At 37.4% G+C, this 26,562-nt stretch overlaps 6 protein-coding genes across 8 annotated transcripts; 3 read left to right on the plus strand and 3 right to left on the minus strand.

The window, feature by feature from the left end:
• The first annotated feature begins 298 nt into the window (after positions 1 to 298).
• LOC127265634 (probable E3 ubiquitin-protein ligase RHB1A) lies at positions 299 to 3,483 on the plus strand. 2 transcript variants are annotated; one of them, XR_007842001.1, is made up of 6 exons: positions 299 to 438; positions 937 to 1,066; positions 2,264 to 2,699; positions 2,808 to 2,917; positions 3,030 to 3,116; positions 3,313 to 3,483. XR_007842001.1 is itself a non-coding variant. In XM_051295529.1 (5 exons), exons 2-5 carry the CDS (start codon positions 1,001 to 1,003, stop codon positions 3,060 to 3,062), a joined length of 645 nt encoding a protein of 214 aa, XP_051151486.1. In that variant the 5' UTR covers positions 299 to 438; positions 937 to 1,000; the 3' UTR covers positions 3,063 to 3,483. The 2 variants fall into 2 exon arrangements, 1 of the variants encoding a protein (XP_051151486.1); XM_051295529.1 differs by having other exon boundaries at positions 3,030 to 3,483.
• A 162-nt stretch (positions 3,484 to 3,645) lies between these two features.
• LOC127265630 (beta-adaptin-like protein C) lies at positions 3,646 to 8,799 on the minus strand. Its single transcript, XM_051295522.1, has 15 exons — positions 8,583 to 8,799; positions 7,946 to 8,143; positions 7,592 to 7,705; positions 7,231 to 7,481; positions 6,714 to 6,849; positions 6,436 to 6,615; positions 6,244 to 6,336; positions 5,950 to 6,161; positions 5,799 to 5,862; positions 5,514 to 5,693; positions 5,281 to 5,373; positions 4,794 to 5,194; positions 4,506 to 4,695; positions 4,231 to 4,434; positions 3,646 to 4,157 (listed from the first exon to the last, which is right to left on the minus strand). Exons 1-15 carry the CDS (start codon positions 8,667 to 8,669, stop codon positions 3,858 to 3,860), a joined length of 2,703 nt encoding a protein of 900 aa, XP_051151479.1. The 5' UTR covers positions 8,670 to 8,799; the 3' UTR covers positions 3,646 to 3,857.
• Positions 8,800 to 8,938: 139 nt separating this feature from the next.
• LOC127265631 (general transcription and DNA repair factor IIH helicase subunit XPB1) lies at positions 8,939 to 15,680 on the plus strand. Its single transcript, XM_051295525.1, has 20 exons — positions 8,939 to 9,092; positions 9,207 to 9,247; positions 9,356 to 9,431; positions 9,527 to 9,689; positions 10,341 to 10,563; positions 10,638 to 10,694; positions 10,820 to 10,963; positions 11,108 to 11,188; positions 11,332 to 11,419; positions 11,977 to 12,314; positions 12,426 to 12,501; positions 12,585 to 12,778; positions 13,065 to 13,228; positions 13,317 to 13,389; positions 13,770 to 13,883; positions 14,472 to 14,552; positions 14,638 to 14,697; positions 14,785 to 14,868; positions 14,957 to 15,099; positions 15,248 to 15,680. The coding sequence occupies exons 1-20, from the start codon at positions 9,083 to 9,085 to the stop codon at positions 15,336 to 15,338; spliced, it is 2,301 nt and encodes a 766-aa protein (XP_051151482.1). The 5' UTR covers positions 8,939 to 9,082; the 3' UTR covers positions 15,339 to 15,680.
• A 2,405-nt stretch (positions 15,681 to 18,085) lies between these two features.
• On the minus strand, positions 18,086 to 19,802 carry LOC127265633 (two-component response regulator-like PRR1). The gene is made up of 5 exons (XM_051295528.1): positions 19,507 to 19,802; positions 18,906 to 19,361; positions 18,648 to 18,815; positions 18,444 to 18,565; positions 18,086 to 18,333 (listed from the first exon to the last, which is right to left on the minus strand). Exons 1-5 carry the CDS (start codon positions 19,546 to 19,548, stop codon positions 18,315 to 18,317), a joined length of 807 nt encoding a protein of 268 aa, XP_051151485.1. The 5' UTR covers positions 19,549 to 19,802; the 3' UTR covers positions 18,086 to 18,314.
• A 182-nt stretch (positions 19,803 to 19,984) lies between these two features.
• LOC127265632 (uncharacterized) lies at positions 19,985 to 23,588 on the plus strand. 2 transcript variants are annotated; one of them, XM_051295526.1, is made up of 9 exons: positions 19,985 to 20,144; positions 20,304 to 20,417; positions 20,596 to 20,617; positions 21,285 to 21,341; positions 21,429 to 21,510; positions 22,421 to 22,516; positions 22,641 to 22,765; positions 22,864 to 22,882; positions 23,035 to 23,588. In XM_051295526.1, exons 2-9 carry the CDS (start codon positions 20,318 to 20,320, stop codon positions 23,356 to 23,358), a joined length of 825 nt encoding a protein of 274 aa, XP_051151483.1. In that variant the 5' UTR covers positions 19,985 to 20,144; positions 20,304 to 20,317; the 3' UTR covers positions 23,359 to 23,588. The 2 variants fall into 2 exon arrangements, with proteins under 2 accessions (XP_051151483.1, XP_051151484.1); XM_051295527.1 differs by having other exon boundaries at positions 19,990 to 20,134.
• A 2,005-nt stretch (positions 23,589 to 25,593) lies between these two features.
• On the minus strand, positions 25,594 to 26,268 carry LOC127265635 (brassinosteroid-responsive RING protein 1-like). The gene has a single exon (XM_051295530.1). It carries the CDS (start codon positions 26,167 to 26,169, stop codon positions 25,654 to 25,656), a length of 516 nt encoding a protein of 171 aa, XP_051151487.1. The 5' UTR covers positions 26,170 to 26,268; the 3' UTR covers positions 25,594 to 25,653.
• Between the last annotated feature and the right edge of the window lie 294 nt (positions 26,269 to 26,562).

The following is a 26,562-nucleotide window of genomic DNA, read 5'->3' on the forward strand; positions in this document are numbered from 1 at the left end:
GTGGAATAAAGGATTATTAGAAATGAATAGTAGTGTAAAATGTCATATTCTCACTTTTAAGAGTCATAATTTTTTTCGCAATTTAAATAATAAAATTTATTTTGAATTTAAAATTAATTTTAAATATAATAAAAAAATAATTATTTAATATGATAATTTAATTTTTAATTTTTATCTTTTAGTAATAATAATTGTAAAATCTCAGAGACAAAAGTACACAAGGGTTCATCAGGTTTGGTAAAAAATGCAAAACCAAACTAATCCAGTTACCCTTCAAAACGACTAGTAAAATTACCGCTCACCATTATTATATATTATCGTCTTTGAAATAATTCTCTCTGTCTCTCTCTCTCTTCTTTGTGTTCGGTGGCTCGGTCCGAAGCCGGAGGTGTCGCGCAGTGTGTCGAGTATTTGTACTCGTTCGTGCTGAACAGAACGGTATTGAATTTTACTTGATTGATTCAATGTTAATTTTCGATTAGGTTTTCTGTTATCTGTGTTGATTTTCATGCGTAGTACAACCGCTAGTATCTGCGGAGATTATTTTGAGTCGTCTATGTTGAGACTATTCAATCGATAACCGTACTTGTTGATTTGTTATCGATTAGGTTTTCTGTTATCTGCGTTGGCTCTTTAGTGCTAGACCGATTCCATTTTCATCATATTCTCGTAACTGAGAAACCTACTACTTCATCTGCAAAGCTGATTGACGCACGTTTGTTGATTTGTGATTTTCGGGAGCATTATTATCACTGCTGACTTATTTTCAGCTTGCTGTCAACATTTCCAAACGTTTCGATCTCCCCTGCGAAATCCTGTTTTGTTTTGACTAGTGCATCCTTTTCTGTAGCAGCTGACAGAATTGCGTGTTTTCTAATCGACTGATCCATGGATGCTCTCGTACCAATAGTTTTGGATCTAATGTCTATTTTGCAGGGAAGTTAGGGATGAGAGGAGCGCCAAGAGACTTCAAGCAGATGACAATTATAACTAAATAGAGATGGGCGGTTGTTGCGGCTGTGCTTCTAAAAACACTGAACTTCATAGGTCACCACCATTCTTTCATGTGAGTGATATCTCTGAGTTCCGAAGAGTTTTGGGTGTTGTGTTGTTTTAGTTGGCATCATACTGAAGTTTTTGAGAACCAAACATCCTTTTTTACTGCTATTTTTTATTCTGATGCTGTCAGGTTACCATCAATATTCTGATCATTACTATAAAATTCTTGTACAAAATGATTATAAAGATAAATTCATCCTTGCAAATATATAAAGCCAGATTACTGATGAAAGTTGTTTAGCTTTTGCCCGACTTCCAAATCTTGTGGATAACAGTTTCAAATGTATTTCTGTAATTCACCTCCAACTATTGTTAGGATTGATCGTCTAAGGATTTCTGTGATTTGGTGCCTGTAGGAAATGCATCAATTCCTTTAAAATTATGTGGGGTTCGACCTAAACTGTTCCAATCTTTTATACAAAGAAGCTAATCCTGTAAGTTAAATTCGGCATTGTTGTTCCTTTTGGAAGGAAAATTCATCTTAAGGATAAGCTTCCAGGCACAGATTTTTACCAAGGTTTAGCCGAATCCAATGGGAATTAAGCTTTACTATGCAATATGGCAACATATATTTTTGATTACTAGGAATAAGATGCAATTACTTTTCTGTTGAGCTAGAATAAAAATTTACATCTTAAATCTCTGTGATATGGCTGCATATAATGTGCTTAAGATTAATATATTTTAGTCAGCCACAAAGGGCGTTTTTCATGCAAGTAGATTCTTGTTCTATTTACCTTAATTGGTTTGGTTTCTGTGAAAAATATAGATTCAAATGCAATACAGGGATTCTTGATCTGTTGGACTTTGCTATTCTGCCAAAATTTGGTGTATAGTTCCTTAAAAGTATAAAGAATTGACTGTTGAGTGCATACACAAAATTCACAATCACTTCTAGACCGACAACATTGGATTTCTTTTGAGATCTAATCCATGCTTTCTGATCTTAAATCGCTGATTTATATGTGCTGCTCGTTTACGGCAAGAAGTTCTGTTAATAATCTTGAGATTTTTCCACTATGAAAGATATATAAACATGGACTTCCAATAATTTCACCTCTACCATTTTTTAGCTGTAATGTTTCCCTATTTTGTGTGTTTCAATTTACATAATTATTTTCTTTTCAATTAAATGTATTCATCATCTTTACATATACTTGGTGGGCATCATTTCTTTCTTTCACGGAAATGAATGTGACTGCAGTATACAGTGCCTGAAGAACACGAACCCTTGCCAACTCACTGTGCAACAGTCCCGGTTCTCTCTTCTGAGCTTTTGGTAGATGCCAATTTAGATTTTTCAGTCCCAGATACTTATCAACCTCCTCCTGCACCTATACCTTACGAAAAGTATCCGGGATGCCCCCCTGCATCATCAGAGAATCAAGAAGGATCTGGAAATAAGGCAGGGATGGTTCTGCAAATTGCCGACAGTGAGTCCACTAATGATCCCTATTGTGGAAGTACCATGGAAACAAAGGTAAAGACCCTGGAGTTCGACGAAAAGTCCAAATTAAATGCCGATTCACCACCATCTGAGAAATTAGACGATGAAAAGTCTAGTGATATTAAAAAATCCATCGAACCCATTTTTCCACCACTACAAGATGAGGAAGACATCTGTCCCACTTGCTTTGAAGGTACTATGGATATTCAATTGCTCATACCTTCCTAGTTTTATGATAGATATCTGATGTACTTGAGGTGGTCATATCTAACTTTTATCTACTTCTCCACCCCCTTTGCAGAATATGATGAAGAGAACCCGAAAATCATTGCAAAATGTGACCACCATTTTCACCTCGGTTGCATTCTCGAGTGGATGGAACGTAGTGACACCTGTCCCATGTGTGATCAGGTCTGCATGGTCTCTTTTATTATTGATTTTAATATTTTTTTTATAAGACCAGTATGTTACTTGTGAGATGTTGCGTTACAGCAGACTAATCCATCTGTTTTCTTGAACATAGAAAATGGTCTTCAGTCTCGGCGAGGGAGGATAGGTGTTGAAATGCTGCTGCTGATTATATCTTTTGCTTGTCCCTTAAGCATTTCAGGTTCATTCATTTACAGTTTATTCATCTTCTGCATATGTTCATTTGTCCCTTTCTGTTGTATATACGTCGAGGGGGGCAAATCTATGAATGTTGGGGCAGTACAAACACAACATTAACTTGGATGTGAAATTGCTTGTATATATATATGGCCCGTGGGCCTGCACATGCTCGAACTCAATATTTCTGCATTTTGCAGCTGCCCCTTTTATCATCTACACACATCCCGCGATTGCTCATACATTAGATTACAAGTTGTGGTAGAAGTTGGTTCATGCGATATAGAAATTGGTCAGATGTGTGTACTCACTAGAGGCTGTACATGGATTCGTTGTATTGATTAGGGATATCAATATTCATTTTCTTCTTACTTTCTTTTATCTTACAGCTTTATTTACATATGAATATGCAATTAACACATTGAGAAGTGACACAAATTTAGCTGTAACAAGTGAATATTCCAATTTCTGCAGGATCTTGTAATCCTAATCTACAAGCCCAAAAGCTGCTACATTAGTTTAATACTCCTATAGTTTGCACAATTTTGTATGTTTCCTTTGCAGGCTACTGTTTAGGAGTTCCTACAGCCAAAAAGCTTCATTGGCTAAGAACATTTTTACACTATCAAATGCTTAACCAAAATTTGAAAGGATGGAGTTTCATAAGCTTATTAATTGTTGAGGACAAATCCATAAGGCCTCAAAGAACAGGCAAAAATTAAAGAGCAGGGAAAATAGAAACTTACTAGCACTTGAGAATACCCTCAATGGCTTCAAAGAATAACGGGGCCATCTCTGGGCTCGGTGTTTTAATTGCACATTTGACGCCGGGATTGCCAACCGCTGTACCGAGTTCAATTAAGAAAGGAATTCCTCGGGGAATCTTGGTTGAGAGATACAACACCTCTTGGTTTGAGTGCTTTCGCTTTGCAATGAAGAAGATGTTGGACGCTGCCAAGTGGTCTAAGGTTGTCTCGATGTTGTTCACCACAATGTCTGGAAATTCCTTCGAAATCTCGTTGGTATCGGGCAATGATTTCCATGTCTGCGCAACGGATGAAAGGATGTGTTAAAAGTTGATATCCAAACGCCTCGTGAGAATGGAAATATGTTTCTACCTCAAGAAATGTGGGTCGCTCCATTCTCCCATCCTCTGAAAGGAACAGGAGGAATGGAATTTTGTCGTTGAAGTACCATACTGGTTGTTGGTTGTTTTTCACAGCAACCTGCAGAAGCGTGCTCGGTGGGCCGGGTGAAACATTCTGGAACAATACCATAGGCAGAAGAGTGCTCACAGACGATCCTGGTTGCAGTTGGGGAACCTGATTGAAACAATGTATCAGCTCGGGAGCAACCGAAACAGAATCAAAATGAAGTTACTGTAAGTACTCACCTGCAGTGATCCACCTGCTGCAAGGCCAAATGTGTTCTTGTTAAACTGGATCATAAACCCGTCGAGCGGTATCTGGGACTTGTTCTCGAAAAACATGCTGTAAGATATCTGGCCGTCTCTTCTTACCAGCTGAGCACTGATTTGCAGCCCTTGTCCGGCCGATGCTGGTAATAGAACCGGCAAGGGAGGCCTGCAATCGATGATTAATGCATCGTTTGCATAAGTTACAAATAGGCGATAATTTGAACATTAACTAACTACATTATCCTGAAGCACTGTATACATTACCCAGCAGGGCTAGTTGGCTGCTCAGCAGCCACAACAGCGCCAGAGTCCTTGTCGGAACCCATCAGGTCGAGTAAATCCGGCAAGGGCGTGGGTGCTGCAGGCGGAGCAGCCCGCTGCACCCCAGAAGGATGCTGTGCATTACTGGCTGTAGGAGGTCTCGTCAGCGAACCTTTATCAGTTGCATGGACAGGTGATTCGGAAGATCCTGCATTTCCATCAGGATAATCATCTTCAGCTTTCGGTATGGTTCTGACTCTTGTTATGAATGCATCAGGCGACTTGTGGTAGATGGATGACAATGTAGCAATGTTGCCCAGAAGCTCGTCTAAGAGAGCAGGTTCGAGCTTATTTGAGTCGTCACTAATCACAGGTTTTTCGGCTAAAACAACGTCCTTTGCTGCCTGGAAGATGATGCTCGTTAGCTATAAATACATGCAAAGAAGCACGTAGACACACATACAAAACCGCTGTAACATAGGGAAACAACCTCAGGATCAGTTGACAGAAGTCGCCAATATATGTATGCACGATCTCTCAGATCTGGATTGTCGGTATCGAGAGTTGCATTGTTCAGAACAACCTGTTAATACATAATAGTGAGTTATTCTCTGTGTGCATAGCATGAATGGTTACAGTAAAGTTTCTTGATTGATAAAATTTTAGTTAACCCTGAATGAGGAAGGTGACAATATAGAATTTGTCGAAATCTTTGAAGCAAACCTGGATCATCTGTTGTGGCCCTTCAGTCGGCTTCTTAAGGAAAAGTTTAACTGTAGCAGTCAGGAGCTGCAATTGGACCAATGGAGGTTCCTCAGGAAAAGTTTCAAGAAAGCTCTCCAGAAGCTCATCAGCATTATCAATTCTTTCAGCATATTCGCCGATAATCCAAATCATCGACGCCTGCAAAGAAAAGGAGTACAATGACAACAATCACAAACAAAGTCGCTTTGAAGAAAATATGAGCAAACAAAAGAAGGTGCGAAGACAACGTGTCCTTGAGTGTACCTTGGCCTCTGGTTCATCTAAGGTGTCTAAGCTCTCACAAAGTGTAGCAATTATGGATTCATAGCTGAAACAAGATGGAAAATGTTTAATGGGAGAGGTATATGACCAAGAAAGGGAAGAGCAACAAAGAATCCTGCGCAGTAAGACGTACGTGTTTGGGTATCTTCTAAAGATGTCCTTGATCACTATAATAGCTTCTTGAACGACGTAGTTTACTTTCAACTTGATCAGCTCGAGTAGGACACTGATGCATCTTTCGGCTGCTCTTTCCAACTTGATAGCGCATCTCCCAATAGCTCGAACAGCTCTCCGGACAAAATCTACATCTACCTCTGTTGCATACTCTTTGAACTCTAGCAAGACCTGTGATTGTATGAAGAGGGCATTAGTGTAGTAGAAAGAAACTGCACAAAGATGAATGTTCATCATATGAACATAACCGTACTTGGTCAACATTTCTGTCGGAAGCAAGCTTTATCATGATCTCTAATTTCTCCATCTTCACATAAATTGGATCATTGTATTTGCAAAAGAACACCTTGAAGAGAAACAAGGGAATAACTTAAGTTCAACACCATATCCACACTATAAGCTTCAAGAATGTCAACGTCTCTTTATATCCTTCAATGATAAATACCTTGATTTCATGAGCAAGAATTGTAGGCCGCTTTTGCACAATCAGATTTATGTTACGTAACGCGACATATTGAATCTCAGGTTCTGCAGAAAGTAGTGTCACGAGAGGAGGAGCCATTTTCTTGCAAAGGTTCCGAACTACATCTGTGCTGGTAATCAGCTCCATTTGTAAGAGGATCATCTGCAACATAACTCCAACAGAATGTAAAAGTGGAATACAAGCTCTGAAAATTCAGATAATGGCTTTTGAAAAGAATGATAAGAGCATAAGATTGCAACCTTTACAGCTGAGAGAACAACAGCACAATTTGCATGTTGCAATCTAGGAGTAACTCGCTCTACTATATTTTCAGCTTCACGAGCATCGGCTGCTTTATAATTGGACAGTGCATCCAGAATAAAAACTTGACCCCACCTATACATCAACATATTCATGAGAAAATCATAAGTGAGAACCTTAAAGAGTTGAAATAGCCACACCACAAATTGTTTCACTTGGGGTTAAAATGAATAGTTCAATGCATAAATAAACACAAATAAGAGAGAGTCAAGGCATTAATTTATGATCACCCCCACCAAGTAGATTGTGAAATTTAATCCAATATAAGACACTCATAACAACAAAACACTGCACAGGTTCTGTGAAGATTCTGTTATAAGGAAATGAAAGTGTACAGGTTCTTCAGTTCTCCATTTCTACTAAAACACTGCACACAAAAGCAATTCATAGGTTGAATGATGAACTATTCTTGGGGGTAGCATGTGTAATTAATTCAATAATGTTTTTGTCACTCACTCGGTGCATTCATTAAGTGCAGTGAGAAGTTTTGCGAGCGTATGCTTGTTGATCTGAATAATGGGTCTACTGCTATTATCCTGTATCTCAGAAAGAGCAGCAACGGCATTTGCAACAACCATTGGATTGTTGTCAGATATTAAATCCTTGAGAGCATCCAGGAAACCTCTATCCTCGACTAACTCTGCATTAATGTCATAGAGTTTAGCAACACATATAGCTGCCGTCTTGCGAACATATGGGTCATCATCCTGACAAAAGGCCAAAAACAGATGCCAGTTTTGAGACTATATTTACTGTAAAACATTGAATACAAGTAAACTAACAAAATTTATTGAAATTGATAGATATGAAAAGTTACCTTGAGGCAACGCTGCAATGGATCACATAAATATTCTGTTATTTTATCAACACGAATGCATCCCATAGTCCTTACTGCCAAAGCACGTATCAGAGGATTTGGATCTTGTGAATCCTGTAAAAAATTATCAACAATAATACCCTTCAAAATATTTACTTTGCCGACACAGGAAATATCTTCACTTATCTTCCAGCTCGCTAAGCTTAAGAAAAATCACATAGAATTTTATGAACTTCCTTAATTTTCCCTTTGTAATCAGCAATGAAGAGCCAATGCTTCAACATTAGAATACTACCAAATTCAATCATAAAAAATCATCACCAAACTATTCAAGAATGAACTTCTACACATTACCTTCACAAATGTATTTACGGCAAGTATAGCAAGATCAGGTTGGCTTTTTGCATAGTTGATGAGATACAGATAGACAAGCTTCTTGAGCTCCAAGTTTTCCGTCTGCATACAGTTCACAACATCAGCAAAGAGTGACGATACGTCCTTCCCAACTGTCATTGCCGCAATGACCTTCTTAACTGCATCTTTTCTCTTATCCTGTATCCAAACGAGCACGCAAATCAGATTGGCGAAAAAATATTTTAATCCGAAGGCTGATATTATGCATGAAGGAAAATGCAAACATGCAGCATAACGCCAACATGTCCAATAAGTTGTAATCAATAACTTATTTCAAACAAATCTTATCTCATTACAATCAAACAAAATAACTCGCGAATGAAAACACAGAAAAAACAAAAGATCTAACGTCAATCCACATCCAGTCGACAAATGAGCTGCGATACTATCCAACTCACGCGCCGGAGACGTTAGGGCAACACAGAGGACATATCAAACAAAAGGATCCGAACCGCAAAACCGAAACTCCACGTCAAACGAGCAACGCGTAATCACGATCGACATACAGAACCTAAAATGAATCCCCGTAGATATAGACATGATAAAAATTGTGTAATAAATAGATAGGAAACTTGACCTTGTACTGCGAATGGAGTTCCTCCTTGAGCTCGGGGATCTCCCCCTTCTTGGTGGTGGAGAAGTACCTGGAGTCGTGCCCACTCATCTCCGTCGCGCTTCTGCACAGAAACTCTGCAGATTGCAAAACATATATTATCGCACAGAGATTGATTCGTAAGTAAATCGTAATGAAGTCACGAGGAAAGAGCACGCTGTAGCTGGACCGGCCAATCCTGAACCGGCTAAAAGTAATACTACTACTATTATAAAGTATACACTACAAATTGCAATATCTGTGAACTTTATGGACTAGTTTGTAAATAACTATTTTACAGGGACTTATCTGAATATATATATATTCTCGATTTCTCTTGTGGCGGTCAGGCGGTGCCGTTGCAGCTCTTTCTCTCTCTCTATATATATCCCGTTTCTGTAAGGCTCATTGTCTATTGTTTTCGTCGACGAAATTTAGCCAATATTGTCTTGATTTTGGTGAGGGTTTATTGAGGCATTCCGAGTATGGGAAATGGTAAATTTTTTCAAGAATCGGTTATCGAAGTATTAAGTTTGTGGATATGATGACAAACTACAATTTCGCGCTCGGTGCGCACGATTTGATGAGAATTATTTGCTTCCATTTCAGGTGATAAGTTCCGGCCAAGCAAGAAAGTCAAGTACTCCAAGGTTCTAAACTTTTTTCCCGGAAAGCTTCCTTGAATTTCTTTATTCAACACTGGTAGAACGTCGGATTTAGATTTTCTGTTTGCTCATTTATATGTTGGGATATTGAAGGATGAGTACCGAGCATCCAGTGCTGCTGAGAGCGATTCCCACTTCGGGGACGATTTGGATGACGATCTACGAGATGGTATTTACCGATGCATATGTTCTTTCTTTCTTTCTTTCTTAATTATTTAATTTGGGATTCTTGTGTGAATTTATTTGATTGGCTTGATAATTAAGGTGAAGGGAAAAGGAGAGATTTTTCTAAATTGGAACTTAAACCCGATCACGCGAATCGTCCATTGTGGGCTTGTGCTGATGGTCGAATTTTCCTTGAGACCTTCTCCACACTGTATAAACAGGCGTATGATTTCCTGATTGCAATTGCAGAACCAGTTTGCAGGTATCACTTCTGAGTAATCGATACCCTTGTCACTGAATCATGGTCTTTCCCTTTGTCGATGTTGCTGAATAGATTTGGGAGACAGTATATTACTAAGCTTGCTAATCATTTTGTTGTTCTATGGCTATTATACTCTCCTCACCTGTCTGCGAGAATGCTACTCCAATTATGGATATTTTTGAATAAACCTGGTTTGATGGTGGACACTTGATTGAATCTTTTGTAAAGTACCTAGATCAGACCTTTTAAGTAACGGAATTCCCTTACTTTTGTACTTAAATATCATCTGTTTGACGTAGGATCTTGGAGCAATCCGAAATTTCTTATGCATTTATTTTTTTCCATGCTATCCTTTAGTGTGGTCTTAAAGTTTTCTATTTTTTGTTTAGTGTGGTATATAAAGTTAACCAAACACATTTTCGCACATCATTATATTTGCAGCAGGTTTTTACCATGCAGTTGAAATATATATAGATGAAAAAGTGCCAATAGTTTTTATTCAAAACCCAGTCTATGGAATCTCCCTTTGCAGAAAGATTCCTTGAGTCTGAGCTATTTTACACTATATAGTCTGAGATAATATATGTGAAAGATGTGCTTAGCATTTCCTTTATAAATGTTTTGCATTGTAATAGATATTATGTTCTACAGGCCCGAATCAATGCACGAGTACAACTTGACCCCACATTCTTTGTATGCTGCGGTGTCTGTGGGACTTGAAACTGAGACCATTATTTCTGTCTTGAATAAATTATCAAAGACAAAGCTTCCAAAGGAGATGATTGATTTCATTCATAGTTCTACAGCAAATTATGGCAAAGTGAAACTAGTCCTGAAAAAGAATAAATATTTTGTTGAGTCCCCATTTCCAGAGGCAAGATATTTTGATCTTATCTATTTTGTTGTTGGATGAACTAGATATAATATAATACTAACGGTTGTCCTCAGGTATTGAAAAGGTTGCTTAATGATGAGGTCATTGGTCGAGCTAGGATTGTCCCTGAGGTACATACATGTTGAATATTGCTCGTCACAATCCAACTGCCTTGACCTCTTGCATTTTATATCATGTTACACTTTTTCCTTTACTTTAGGTTGGTCACTCAAGAAATTGGAACTAATGTTTTCAGGGAGTTAATGGGAGTGATGGGTTTACAGTTGGCAAGTCTGCAGGTGAAATAGAAGGGGCACATGATGAGCTGCTAAATGAAGAAGAGTTGGCTGCTGCAGCTGAAGAAAAAGAAACCCATTCCTTTGAAATCGATCCTGCTCAGGTCAGTTACAGTTATCCGTCAGCACAATTGTTAATTTACACTGTTTATTTCTGGAGAAGTTGATAATGAAAATGTTTCTTGTCACAATTTAATTAGGACACATGATTGTGCCCGTGTTCACATAGGAGAATTTGCATCTTGCAGGTTGAAAATGTGAAGCAACGATGTTTGCCTAATGCTCTAAATTATCCCATGCTGGAGGAGTACGACTTTAGAAATGACACTGTGAGTGGCTTGTGGTTTCTCTTCAGGATCAGGAACTTGACATAAACATTATTCTTAGGAAAGGACATGTTGGGGAGTTTCTCCAGCTATCTATGTATGAAATAAGTTGGATGAGAAATTCCACTGGTTGTCTGGTGTTGTAGGTTAATCCTGATCTAGATGTAGAATTGAAGCCTCATGCACAACCACGCCCATACCAAGAAAAGAGTCTAAGTAAAATGTTTGGAAATGGTAAGGGGTTCCTCCTATTCAGCCCAGCTGTTTGCATGTTTTGGTCTTATATTTGTGCATATATTTGATTTACACCTGCATTAATTGAACTTATGGAAATTTCTCTCTAAAATTAACTAATGAATTCATGCTTGGATAAGATGTTGAGCTTAGTGATTTTTACAGTCATTTGAATTGTTCTGTGAGAAAATGCAAAGCTGATCATATGTATTTCTAGAACACTTATACTAATTGAAGATGCTACTTATTCTCAAGGGATGAGCTATTAGATAGCACCATGGCGTTATAATCTACATAGTAGTTTCTTCAAGGCATTGATATAATTTTTTGTGCAATGTGTTTGAAACTCATGAGAACAGTCTTGAATTTTCCATCTCTTCACTAAGCTAGCTAGTTTTTAGCTTCTATTTTTTTACCCCCTCTTTATCTAGAAGAATATTAAATGGCTTTACATCTGTGAAATATCAATTTTTTTCGTTTTCAGTTGTTCCTCTAGGTATATCACTTTAGAGAAACTTCTTTTTTTTTGGCTAATTCACGGTGTCTTGCTACATCAGGCAGAGCACGATCAGGTATCATCGTGCTACCCTGCGGTGCAGGAAAGTCTTTAGTTGGTGTTTCTGCAGCCACCAGGATAAGAAAGAGTTGTCTTTGTTTGGCTACAAATGCTGTGTCTGTTGATCAGTGGGCTTTCCAGTTCAAGTTGTGGTCAACCATCAAAGAGGAGCAAATCTGTCGTTTCACATCTGACAGCAAAGAGAGATTCAGAGGAAATGCTGGGGTGGTGGTGACAACATATAATATGATTGCATTTGGTGGCAAACGTTCTGAAGAAGCTGAAAAGATCATTGAAGAAATAAGAAACCGAGAGTGGGGATTGCTTCTCATGGATGAGGTAACAAATTGTTTGTGGACGGTTGGGCTAATGTTATAATGTTAACACAATTTTGAAATCAGACTCATTCTGCAATTACCTGAACACATATACTTCTCATCTAACTTCTAGGTGCATGTGGTTCCTGCTCACATGTTCAGGAAGGTTATCAGTCTTACAAAATCTCATTGCAAACTTGGGCTCACTGGTATGTACTCAGGATGTTCTGTGCATAAAAGTATCGAATATCTTCAATATTAGAACCACTTTTTCTGATCAATTGATCTGCAGCAACACTTGTGAGAGAGGACGAAAGGATTACAGATTTGAACTTCCTAATTGGTCCGAAGTTGTATGAGGCAAATTGGTTGGATTTAGTAAAAGGAGGATTCATTGCAAATGTTCAGTGTGCAGAAGTCTGGTGTCCAATGACAAAGGAGTTCTTTGCTGAATATTTGAAGAAAGAAAATTCAAAAAAGAAACAGGTTTGTTGTTTCAAGAGATTTTGTGCCAACATCTATAAACTTACTGTTGTGCTTTCTCATAGATTTTCAACTGAAATGCTCCTTAATGTAAGATATTAGAAGTTTAATGTGTGATCATGCTAGTTCCATGGGAGCCAAATATATATAAATATAGCAACGTAGAATCCTCATATATAATACCATGGCTACTTGAATCTTGTTCGATAGTGTTTCCCCCAAATTCTTTGTGATGCCTTCAATTTTACGTACTCTTAACACCTTCTCTTTTTTCTTTTGCATCTTTTAGGCTCTTTATGTGATGAATCCCAATAAATTCAGGGCTTGTGAGTTCCTTATCCGGTTCCATGAACAGGAGCGTGGTGATAAAATAATAGTATTTGCCGATAATCTTTTTGCACTCACTGAGTATGCCATGAAGCTTCGAAAACCCATGATCTATGGTGCCACAAGGTCTATCCCATAGTGGTTAATGTGTTAGATTTTATGTACTCCATTTCAGCGGATTCTTATCTTACTTGAGTTTATGTGAAAATTGCAGCCATCCTGAAAGAACTAAAATTCTTGAAGCATTCAAAACCAGCCGAGATGTCAACACTATTTTCCTCTCAAAGGTATGTTGCACAATATAAAATCATTAACCTCTACAGTGTGGAGTTCTCTAACCAATACATCTTCGTATGAATGTTATTTAGATTTTTCAAATCTGCAATATAGAAGTGATGACAGAGAAACTATGACGTTTTTTTACTTGAGTATCAAGGTGTTATATGATATGAGTGTATTACTTAAGTAATCTTGGAGTTTGGTCTTGACATGATTTGAATGCTATATTTCTGTGTCTCCTGTGTCTTTAAGAACGTATTTCTTATCGTTTGATTGACACATAGCCTTTTGTGCAACAATAAGTTAACATTCTGCAAATGTTCTGAGTGCAAATATTTGCCTTGAAGATTTCCTTTCACATTAGATAATTTTTGTCTCTATATCATAGGTGGGTGATAATTCTATCGATATTCCTGAAGCAAATGTGATCATTCAAATTTCATCACATGCTGGGTCAAGGCGTCAAGAGGCACAACGACTTGGGCGTATTCTCAGGGCTAAGGTGCTTCATTTATTGGAGTGTGTATATAATTAAATGAACTTTGTTATTTAAGTGCACGCACAAATATTGTTCTAGTAGTATGGACACATGCATAAACCAATTTCCATGCTCCGTTGGACCCTTTTGTCCATCTTATAATATTACAGCTGGTTTCTCGTTATGGAGTTGCGGAAAGTATCTGCCTCTTTTCTGAGTTGTTTTTAGGCTTTTAAGCCATCTCTCATAGCATTCCCCACGTCACATCTTACTGCTGGGCACTAGAAATATCTGAGGAGAGTCATTGAGATAGATACTAAAATTTCTGTACTTACACAGCTCAAAATGAAAAGGTTCGATAGGAGTACTTTGTTTCTGAAATGTAGGGCTGATACCTGCACATTCAATCTCCACTCCACCAATTAATATAAAATTCATTCTGAATTCAGAAGCTGTTTGGATGGATACTGCCTAATTCAATTTCAAATTAGATGGTTACCTAGACAATATGTTTGTGGTGTTATTTTCTCATCTATGCCCTAGCACGCCTACATCTTTTTCTGCATACATGGAATAAGTTTGTCTTACTCTCTGCATATTATTGGTTTGCAGGGAAAGCCACAGGACAGGGTGGCAGGAGGCAAGGAAGAGTACAATGCATTTTTCTACTCACTTGTATCAACTGACACTCAGGTTCTATGGTGATATGCTTCATTTTCATTTACTTTTAAATCTCTCTCTCTACTTCAACTCAGTTTGCTTTATTTGTTTGTGGCAGGAAATGTATTACTCAACCAAAAGGCAGCAGTTTTTGATTGATCAAGGTTACAGTTTTAAGGTACTATTTACATCGAGGCCAGTAGGATGACTTGTAACATATGAATCAATTTACTTATGCATTTCTGCCTTGTCTGACTTGTTCTAGGTGATCACAAGCTTGCCTCCTGCTGATACAGGACCTGAGTTGAGTTATTACCGGCTTGAAGATCAGCTTGCTCTTCTTGGAAAGGTTTTTAGTTTGTCATTTATATTTATCTTTTCATTTTCAAGATCTTTACTCCTAGAATGCATACATTAAGTCTGCTCTCTATATCCAGGTGCTTAGTGCTGGTGATGATGCAGTCGGTCTGGAACAATTAGAAGAAGATGCTGATGACATCGCTTTGCAAAAAGCTCGTCGCACAATTGGATCTATGAGTGCAATGTCTGGGGCAAGTGGAATGGTTTACATGGAATACGGGTACAGAATCTTCACTTTATGCTCTTAAGATAAAAACCTTCTTTTCTTTTTTTCATTAATGGACGTTCTGAAAAACAGTATCTGTAGAACTCTTCTTGTTTGTACTGTTTCGCTTACTGTACCTAATTAATCTCGAACATTCATACAGTACTGGTCAGAAGAAGCCACATGGGCATATGAAGAGCAAGCCTAAGGATCCAACCAAGAGACACCACTTATTCAGGAAACGGTTTGGCTAATCAAACAGATGTGAATTGACATCGTAAACTGTAACTAGTGGTAAAATTTGCCTTGACACACTGATGAAAATATGGAGTGTTCGGTCGAGGAAGCTTGTTTTGTGTACTGAATGAGAGGGGAATCCTATATAGCTTGTGTTATTCCTAATATACTCTCTTCAGTTCAGCAAGTGTTACATTGTATACAGAAGAAATACACACCGTATTAGGTACTCGGATTTTCTTCTCTACCTTCTCTTTAGATGAACTCTGCCACTTCACATATGAATATGTTCCTTGTTTCTTGTATTCGACTTACTCTTTTATTACTATTGTCAAATTATTCTGCTCTGTGGTATTCCATATTATTTGTGCAATTTTGGCATAGATCACTGTTAACATGATGCACATCAATTATAGTGTTCTTGAAATGCCACACTTGTACATACAGTCGGTAGTTGGATTAACCGATGAAATACATGGCCAGATGTGTTATTTGCATTATCAAAGCATGGTTCTAGACTAGTAGAGGGCAATTTCTCTTTGAAATTCCATGAACTTATAAGAGCAACATATATAGCTGCCAACATTTACAATTGGAGGAGTTATTATTGCTCCATCTTCCACTGAGCGGTGGACTACATGTCATAAACCTATAGAAATACAAATTTTCTACATCTTTCTTGAAACAGGGTGGCTGAATCTTTTGCCTGGCTGCTGGAATTCTCAGCCGACGGCGGCAGTGAGGAGAGATTCTGTCTGAATTTCTCATTTTTCTTGGAAAAACACTTGTGATGCCCACAAAGAGCACTTTGAGCACACGCACTAAGGTGAAAAAGGTAAGAATATTATTGATTGATACATTCTGTATTCTGCACATGATGTGAGAATGTGAAACCTTTGGGACTCCTTTTTGACCCTTTTTTCTGTTGTCTCTATTAGCTCATCATGTATCGCTGCAATTTTTATATTTATTGATACCTTATTAAGATGGCTGTCTGTTCATATTTGCTTATTTGTGATTCCCGCAGTACAAAGAAGTTATTTCTTTTGTAGCCTTTCTTCAGCCCTCTTGTCAAATATATATATATATATATTTTCTTAACAACAATGAGTAAATCAATTGCCTATGTTCTTGTTTACAGAGGTATTTAATGTTTGTTACTATATCATGCCTTCTATTGAGAAGCCAAATTTTAATCAAATTGAAATCTTAATACTATTCTTTAGACTTAATCATGATTTGCTTTGTGGGAGTAAGAGTAAGATTAGTTTGTCATAATTAAGGTGATCTGTGGTGGCATTATCTCCTGTCTGCTAGGTGTAATCATGTCATATTTTTTGTGCTAAATATTGATGCTTGTTATTGAGTGGATGATACTCAGTTGATAATGCAATAATATATTGTTTTTATAGACAATGAAATCCTTAGTCAAAAGTTGCCCTTTGGAATCAATGAAATTTGGGAATTTTGGTGATATAAATATAAATGCTTATTTAATTGAGAGCAATAGCATGCAAATTACACTTATGTTTCTTTTGATTTGATTTGAAAAATTTTGATTTAGATTTGATATTAAAGTAATGTATGATATGATATTTTGTAAGATAAAAATATTTATTTATTTTTTAAATACAGAATCTAAATAATAGAAATTTAAAGTTATCTTTTAGAGGATATATTGCTCATTGTTTTTGCTTCTGCAATTTGTTACCTGGTTATTAAGGAAAATAAATTGCATTGTTCTGCAGATATTTTTTAAAAATTAAAAAAAAAAAAAAAAAAAAAAAAAAAAAAAAAAAGAAGAAGAGAGAATTAAAAATTGTTGATTGGTTATACTTCCATTTTTAAGTGTTATCTTCTTACAGGTGTTGGTAGAGGTCGAAACATCGATCTGATGAAAAATTAAAATTTGTTTCTGTAAGTGGACTTTCAATTATCTTTTTCATCAAAATTTGTTTCTGTAAGTGGACTTTCAGTACCCTTTTTCTTTCGTCGGGTGGGTAAAGAATTTAGTCAAAAAGACACAATTCTTCGTCCTTTTCTTCTAATTTTTTACTCCATATTCTCCTATGCTGGAATGGTGGCGTTTGGTGAGATTCAATGGTTAAATCATACTTGCAATTTTTTTATTTTATTTGCTCCATAATTTAAAGGATTTGTTTGATTTTGATTTTAATTGTAATTTAAATAATATATTGATGTAATATTTTATAAAAATAAATAGTAATTTTTTATTTTTTTTACTGAGAATGAAACTCAAACTGGATAGTAGTATTTGTGTTAGGAATCAAACCAAACACATCCAAAGTGTTCAAACATTGTACATTATTTACGTTTCGGTTTCATGAAAAATATTATTATATTGTTACATAAGAAATTATTTTAATCGAAAATGAAACTAATGAAAAAATTAAATGTTAAAAGATAACATTTTGACTAAAAAGATATTTTCTAGATAATATATAGAAATTGAAATTTTTATATATAAATTGTAAAAATATATAGTTGAGGAAACAAATAACCAGAACCAAATGTATGTGAAAGCAAGGCTATTGAAACATTATTAGCCAAATTTTGATCTTTTTGGAAATTTTAGAAGTTATGCTGTAATCTTGGAGATTTAGTAAAGTATACTGTTTAAATACAGAGACAAACAATCACACTAAGAAAAATTTTCATATATATATATATATATAAATTATCCATGAAAGCAGCTAGATTTATTAAATAATTTTGAAAATTTTAAATAATTTTTATAAAATAATTTATTAAATATTAATTTTTTTTATTATTTTCTTGTCTAACCGAGCTTACAAAATGGCAAAAATGACAATGGGTTAACAAGTGATGATGACCTTTCCGTGTCATAAATGTCCATAGGCTCAGCTTCGACTTACATAATGTGGCTTTCGTGTTCTTCTCCATGTAAATGTTTGCGTCGTTGCTTCCGATAGATAATGCTGCGATGCTGTTCTGGAACCTATCCGCATGTATCAGTTGGGAAGAAAGTTTCTGTAAACCGGAAGGTCATTTACATGAGTAATAGAATGGATTAATGAATAGACAAAAATGTATGCATGTTGACATGACAGAGGAATGGATATGACCGAAAGATGTTTTACCTTTTTTCTGCATCGTGATGGTGTAATAGTGACGATGTAGGAATGTCTTCGAACATGTCTTGGCGGGCGAACCTGCCGCGGATCCTTGGTCGATTGTCGGCCAGTGTTTTCCGGCACACGTACTGTCGATTGAAGGAAGATTCGTGATATATAGCAATAACATTGTCTACAACGGAGTGGATTGATGTTGTGTTGTTGATTTACCTTTATTGTTTTGTTGAAATTTCTGTGAGTCCTTTTGGCTCTGTATCTGTCGATCCTTTCCTTTCTCTCTTCTGCAGTGTACCGCCTTGCTTTGGTATTGGATTCCTCCATTGATGGTGGACTTGTAGGCGGCAACGCTCCTCTCGGTTGCACGTTCGTGGTCGCGTTCTGAGGGAGAACATTCGTACTATAATTGATTAGATGGAGTTGTTGGAAGCAGAATTTGATGAATTATACATGGAAATTGTAAGTACGAACCGGTAAATTTCCATTGCTGAGGAGCTCTCTCATTTGAATTGCGGAGGAGAAACTGCTTCCTTGTAACTGACTCGCGGCTTGGTTCTGCAACATTTGAAGCTCCGATACACAATTGAATTGAGATGGAAGCGAATAACTGTCGTTATTCTCGAAGGAAGAGCTGCTGTCACTTCTGCGCATTAGTTTGGATGCATTTCCGTCGAGATCAGGAGGCAAAAGCCCTAGACCACAATATTTGTTGAAATTGAGGTGAAATTCCGGCTTCTCTCCATTTCGAATTTGAGATGACAGATTCTCGAGGTGAAGGCTCTTTGAGGAGGATGAGATTAAATCGGATGCAATCCAGTCCCAACCGCTGGCTTCACTTCCTGGCAGACAGCTTCCTTCAGTTTCTTCCAGAAAAGGATCATTGCTCCGCTCAATGAACGCACAGAGAGGATCGTCGAATAAAGAATTCTCAAACACAAACAAATCAGAAGACATTTAGCGCAAATACAAGCTCCAAAGATCAGAATCAATTACGTGTTCATCAGTTCCTCCTGATCGGTGAGACTGATGCAATGATGGCGCCAGTGAAAAATTAATCTAAAAAAATCACTACCAGAGTACAAAACAGAACAATTTCTGGCTCGTTCAACCACATCCATAGCTGCTCAAATAAGATCACGACGATTCATACTGCACGATTCCACAGAAAAAATGATGAGCCGCCCGCCTTTCCCTGCAGAATGCACAGAGAGACATATGACCGAGTTCAACGGTTTCCGCCTCTGGTTTAAATAGAAAACCATATTTTCATTCACGCCCTATATTTTTCATTATTATGAAAAGCACACCCCATATTCTCTAAAATAGAAACTTCGACCACACCACCGATTTTGGATCAACATTAGTTTTGGCCTAAGGTTCTCAAAGGCCCAGTACTAGCCCAATATACCACGGCCCAAAAATGCTTCCCTGCAGACCAGTTCGTCGAATCACATGATTTTGTCGATAATACTAAAAATTAACTCTTCAATTAAAAAAGGTAGTTAGTAATTAGGACTAAATAAATATTTATAGACTTTCCTTAACTCTTCTGGAAGCTAAATCGTTTGTAGCTGTAGGAACAGCCTTGCCACTTCTCAAAAAATAGTTATAAACCCCATTGGATCCCATCTAATCTCTCATTTGGAAAAGCAGGAATTGTTGGTGAAGAAAAGTCTTTCGAGGGGCATTACCGCGTGAAGGTCAGCTAGGGTAATGTCTGTCTATCTGCATCTGTTCTACGCTTTGATTTTTCTTCCTCTTTTTTTTTTTTTTTTTTTTTTTTGGTTTTTCTGTTGTTTATAGAGTGTGCTTCGTCTTCTTTGCGGTTTAATTAAGTCCAGTGTTCTGTAAATTTGTTTTTCTGAACAGTTGTGCAGCAGAAAATGGGGTCGCAGGATCGTTTGGACAAGATGCAGATGCGTCAGAATTATCGAAACCTATGGCACACCGATCTCATGCGCACGATTCAGCAGGATCCTCCTTGTATGTATGCGTATAATTTATTATATGTATATTCGTGTTCAAACTCGAATTCAGATTGCACTCCTGCTTACAATTTTTTGGGAGTGTCAGTAAAAGACAGTGTTCTGTTGATTTGCGTGCTTGATTATGATTTGGGGCTTCTTTTATTCATGTATTATCTTTTTTTCTTTTCTTGCAGATTGCTGCTTGTCACTTTGGTGGTAAGTTGCGGGATTTATTCTTAGTATTTTCTAATTTTCAGGTTATTGGTGCAGATTGTGCATTTATTACTTTGAAACTGCGATCTGAATTTAGGTGTTGGGGACGGTTGTAATTTGTTTTGATGATCTCTATTTTCCATTAATTTGTGTGCTTTGATTAAAGTCTGTGATGCAACTTTTATGGTCAACTTACTTGGTTTTAAGTTTAAATGTGACTGTATTGACTTTGAGGCATCTAGACCCCCAAAAATGTCCCATTAATTTCATTTGGAATTGTCTCTTGTTATATAGTAATAAAGCAAATAACGTCTATATGTCCCCATCAGTAGCTAAAGAATAATCACTTGTTTGTGGTTCTTTATTTCATTAACCTGGATTGCTTTGATATAATAAGTTGCTTGTTCATCCTCTATTTTGAATTTATTATGTTTTTTTGTGGAGCATTTATTTTATTTTGGAATGGAATTGCAAGTAAATTTACAGTAGATTCTCCTAGTGATTATGCCAGTGGCAAGTTTTATAAACACTAATAGTTCTGTGCTTTATGAGTAGTTTATTCAGGCTATGTGTTCTGTCAGGAAATAAAAGCACTGGTAAAAATTTGTGAATGCTTAGTAGATGATTAGGTAAAGGCATAATTGTTGTTCTTCTGGTTTACAAATTGCAGTGGACCCTGTGTATCATATATGCTCCGCAAAAGAGCTCTTTACAATGACATGTCCAGGTAATGCATCCACTTTCATTGTCTGCTTTGTGAACTGCCTTTACCTGTTAGATCATCTAATATGTATGTTGCTGTTACTTATGGCAGGTATACCTGTTGTGCCGGATATCTACCTTGTAGTGGTAGGTGCGGTGAAAGTCGATGCCCTGAATGTTGCCTTGCAACTGAGGTATAATCTGTTAGTTATTGAGAGTGGCATTATGCAGCTATATGTTTCAAAATCGTTAATGTATTTTCCCTATAGAATGTAGAAATCTTTTTCCCAGTTTATGCACTCTAATTTGACAGTGAAATTTACTGTGAAGCCAATTGTGAATGTATATTCCCAGTTTATATAGGAAGCCTACTTATTTGAACCCATGATCTGCATTGTTCAAACATACTGTTGTACTAGCCTTTATGTGATAGAAATGCTTGTGCTGCATACTTGTTTGATTTAGGCTTAATTTTCCTTTTGGTGTTTGTTGCAATTGGGTTCTCAAGTGACCATTCGGGGTTGATAATTTTCCACCTTATCTTCATGTTTATTTTACTGATTCAGTTCCAATGGGTCATTTGGTGTTCAGTTCCAGTGAATTATCTAGGTTAATGAGTTTTGAAGAACTTCTCCCTTATTCTATTTTGTGCTTCTATTTTAAATTCACTTCCTGTGTTTTTCATTGTATGCCTTGTGTTTTGGATGAGCATAACCTTTGCTTCCACTTTTGTGAACGAGGAATGGAATTGGCCCCCTACATACTTGCATGAATCAGAATTTGTTGAATGTTGTAACTTATAACTTCAGATCTATTAGTTTCTTTTCTTTGCTTACAAACTTGTTTGCATTGTGCTATGCCATAAATTTTATGATGTTTTGCCAGCTGAATCCAAGTTTTTCCTTATAATCATTTTTCTTGTAATCCAAGCTTTAGAGATAATAAAAGAAAAACGAATAATTTTCTCATGCCTAAAATTTAGGTAGAATGTGTAATACTTTCTGAACCGATTTGTCTTTTACGATTATGTTATATACATGTTTTGAGAAGTCTTTTTCATACATGTCTGCTCTAAAAGTTCACCTAAAATATTGGATTTCTCAGGTCATCCTATGCTTTGGAAATTCTGTGGCCTCAACTCGGTTTTTGCTGCAAGATGAATTCAACATACAAACGACTCAGTGTGATAATTGCATTATTGTAAGAATCCCTCTATCTCAACCTGTCTTTTTTTATTTCTTCATTGAACACTACCTGCACTAAACTTGCAATTGACCATACTCTGTGGTCTTATTTGATCTTACCGGTATGCTCTTTTTCCTAGGGGTTTATGTTCTGCCTCCAACAAATTGCTTGCATTTTTTCTATCGTTGCTATGATTGTTGGAAGTGATGAACTCTCAGAGGCCTCCCAGATTTTGTCTTGCCTAGCTGATATGGTGTATTGCACGTAAGAAAACTTCGCTCTTCCTCAAGCTTAATAAATGTCTGTGCTTTAGAGATCCAATAAAGACCATACTGAAAATGCATATTCTTTTTTCATTACAGGGTCTGCGCTTGTATGCAGGTGAACAAGTACTCGACATCATTTTTCAAAGCAAATAATCAACATCTATAATCCTGGATATCTGATTCACTATCCATTGACTCCCCACACATTTCTTGATTCATCTATTTAATTCCAATCATGAGATTAGTGTTTTCTTGTTTCAATGTCAGACACAACACAAGATTGAAATGGACAAGCGAGACGGTAAGTTTGGCCCAGCACCAGCTATGGCAGTGCCACCTGTCCAGCAAATGTCACGTCTCGATCAGCCATATCCATCTGCTGCTGGATATCCACACCCTGGATATGGGCAACCAGCTTATCCCCAGCCCGGTGGTTATCCTCCCCCTCCGCCAGGACATTATCCTCCGCCTCAGGCAGGCGGCTATCCTCCACCTCCCCCGCCAGGTGGTTACCCTCCACAGGCTGCTGGTTACCCACCTCCAGCTGGCTATCCTCCTGCTGGGTACCCTGCTCCTGGCTATCCAAAGTAACATTCTTCCATAGGTAAATGTTTTCGAATCACCAATCCAGAAGCTTGCTTGTGTGATTACTCATTGTGCCGTATTCCCCCGCTCCTGATTTTGTACCTATATGATGGGAAAATGGAATGCGATCGCACTCTCGACTACAGACATTATAGACCACAATTGTTTGGTACATATATTTGTTTGGGACACAACTCTTACATGTTGCAAAGGATTATTTATACTTTTGTGCCTTAGTTTCTGCTACAATAAGGATTATATTTACTGTCCATTATCTCATTACTGAGAACTTCATTTAGGGATACGCCATGGCTGTCAAATTAAAGTCGCGCTAGGAGACACGTTTTTGGTTATAAAAGATACGGTAGTGTAGGAAGATTCTAGTGTTTTGGGCTTCTATAGTCGTGTTTTGGTTTTGTCCTTTGTGGGACATGACAAGTTGTTGGAATAAAAATACATGTACACCATGATGATCATCAGTCCACAATCGTTGACCACACGCAGACGTTATCTTCTTACACATGCCACATGTGATGCAAGGAAACTTCTCATTATATGCAGAAACATTAAACATATAAATATATATATATATATATATGCACATTACTTTAGCGTACCTTCTTCAGAAAATAGGTTCATCTTAGAATCAATTTTGGAACTTTTTATATGCATACATTCATGTGTAGAGGTTTTTACTAAAAAGGGGGATTTCATTTCCTGCAGATTGATTTTTCTTTTTTTTTTTAAATGTTTGGAGGACAAGACATTACATTCTAAAATTTTCAATAAAAAACTTCACATATAAACATGTGTAGTTGTATATGTGATTGTGTCCAAATTCAGTTTACAACATATATCTCACATTACAGCTGGATTTGTAGGTACTGCTGCTATTATGACATCCTTGATATTGAAAATATTCTTCATAGAAGCCAGAAAAAAGAAAAAAAAAAAAAAAAAAAAAAAAAAAAAAAAAAAAAAAAAAATGAAGAATGAAAAATAAAACCCTTTACCTGTTCATAGTGTCAATAATTGAAGTAAAGGAAGAAAAGGGAAAATAAACAAAGGAATGGAAACATATATGTTGAGATGTTTCTCTTTGTGGGGTAAGGTTCAAAAAGGAAGATTCGAAAGGGGTTTAACTAATTAATTTAATTTAATTTAATTAACTATTAACATGTAAGAAGTGAGTCACTCTCAAAGCACAAGTAAAACGTCTCTCATGCCTTTATTGACAATTTTGGCACACCACCAACTACATAATATTATTCTCATTCAGAATCTAATAGAACTCACCACAAACAGATAAAGATATACATACATATATATATTATTATTATTATTATTATTACAAGAATATGGAATCACTAACATGCATCATGAGTTGTATTAAAATCATTATATACCCAATTTGGTGTGCACAAGGAAAGTTCTATGAAACCCCAAAATTAATAAACTTCAACACTAAATTATTTAATTTATTGATAATTTTCTTGAGGCGTTTGGTATTTGGTACATGGGTGTTACTCTACACTTCCCTTTTTTCATTTATAGAAATAACCAATCACCTGAAGCGAAGTATGACATTCATTTATTTGTACATTATTAAATGATCAAGAATTATTTATTACTCATCTGTAAAACATGACAGCTGGAAATTGCTGCAACCATTTGTGGCTCTGGTGAGTAATTTCCTCTTAGGGCTGCTTTTGCTGAGATGTCTGAAAATTGTACTGCCCTAAAACCATATATACATATATATATGTATATATATGTAACCTTGCTATATACTTATAATGATTGACATTGGATCATCATATGCAGCCACTAACCACTTGGCCCAAACTCTCATGTCTTAAATTCATCCATCATAGTTTCTCAATTTTACATTTACCTCATTCATAGACACTGTAAATTAGTTGACCTATCGCCTAAGATGAAACCCAGATGGATAATTAATTAAAATCTACAAATCCATATGCCCAAGAAAATCCCTGTCTGAATTCTGACCATATTGCTGTCTCCACTCAACAATTTTTTATTTTATGTTTTTTTAAATACCAATCTTGATCCAATATGCCCTAAACAATTAATTACCACCAAACTCAAGCGCCATTGTAGTGAGCAGAAAAATCTGTCAAAAAATACCTCTTGGTTTCACATTAAGGCAAGAAAGAGCTAAACGAAGGTGTATTTGTTCTTGCCCTCTGTAATATTTACATTATGCTTTAATTTCTTAAACCACACCCCCCCCCCCCCACCAAAAAAAAAAAAAGACCTTAATTCTACAAAAATGGCGGACTATAAACCAGCAGCAATCGGCGTATACTCGCCGTAGAAATCTGAAATCCCCGACGCCATCCATAACCGCTCGTTGAAGCTCTCCTGCATATCCTCCGGTATGAAGTGCGTCCGGCAGAGCGGACACGTCTTCTGATCGTGGTCCATCCAACGGTCCACACAGCTCCGATGAAATATATGCCGGCAGTTCGCGAGCCGCCGGATCTCGTCCTCCGCCGCGAATTCGTACAGGCAAACCGCGCAGCTCTCCGGCGGCTCCACGTCATCCCCCAAATCCGCGAACTTCACCACCGGCAGCAGCTCCCTGATCAGCGCCGCCGACACCGACCGCGGCTCCGGCGACGCCGACTCCGCCCCCCTCGCCGGATACGCCGCCGTCTCCGCCTCCAGAAAATCGCTCAGCCCTAGAACGGCGAACCCGCCGTGCACAAGCTTCCGTACGAATCCGAGCACCGTCAGAAGGTACACCAGCAATTTGGGGAGGAATAAATCGGTGTATCCCATCGGAAACCCCATTGTCGTCTTTTTCAGAGCTTTCGATTGAATCTCCCTCCTCTCTGGAATTTGCTTCTGCGCGTTCTACGTGTAAAGCGAGACCCCCCAAGGCGGTGGCTGCTGCTTCGTTATATAGACAACGATGGGGTACTTGAAATTACCAAAATAGGCCTGCCGTGCACCGCTAATTACAACCCAAGGACTGAGGAATCGCCTATTGTTTCACAAGATCCCGGCTCTCAACGCCGGACGAATCTACGCCGTTAATATTTGAGATAATCCTCACCTAGTCCCTAGACCGGTCCGGTTTAAGGATCCCGGAGTTGCCATTCAGCGGGAGCATCCGTCACAGTCACCAAGGGTGCACGGACTGTTGAATTTAATGTTGGCCGCGCGATAAATCAACACGTGTGC

Source organism: Andrographis paniculata, unplaced genomic scaffold (genome assembly GCF_009805555.1).
Source record: "Andrographis paniculata isolate CXL003 unplaced genomic scaffold, ASM980555v1 Contig73END, whole genome shotgun sequence".
Lineage (NCBI taxonomy): Eukaryota > Viridiplantae > Streptophyta > Magnoliopsida > Lamiales > Acanthaceae > Andrographis > Andrographis paniculata.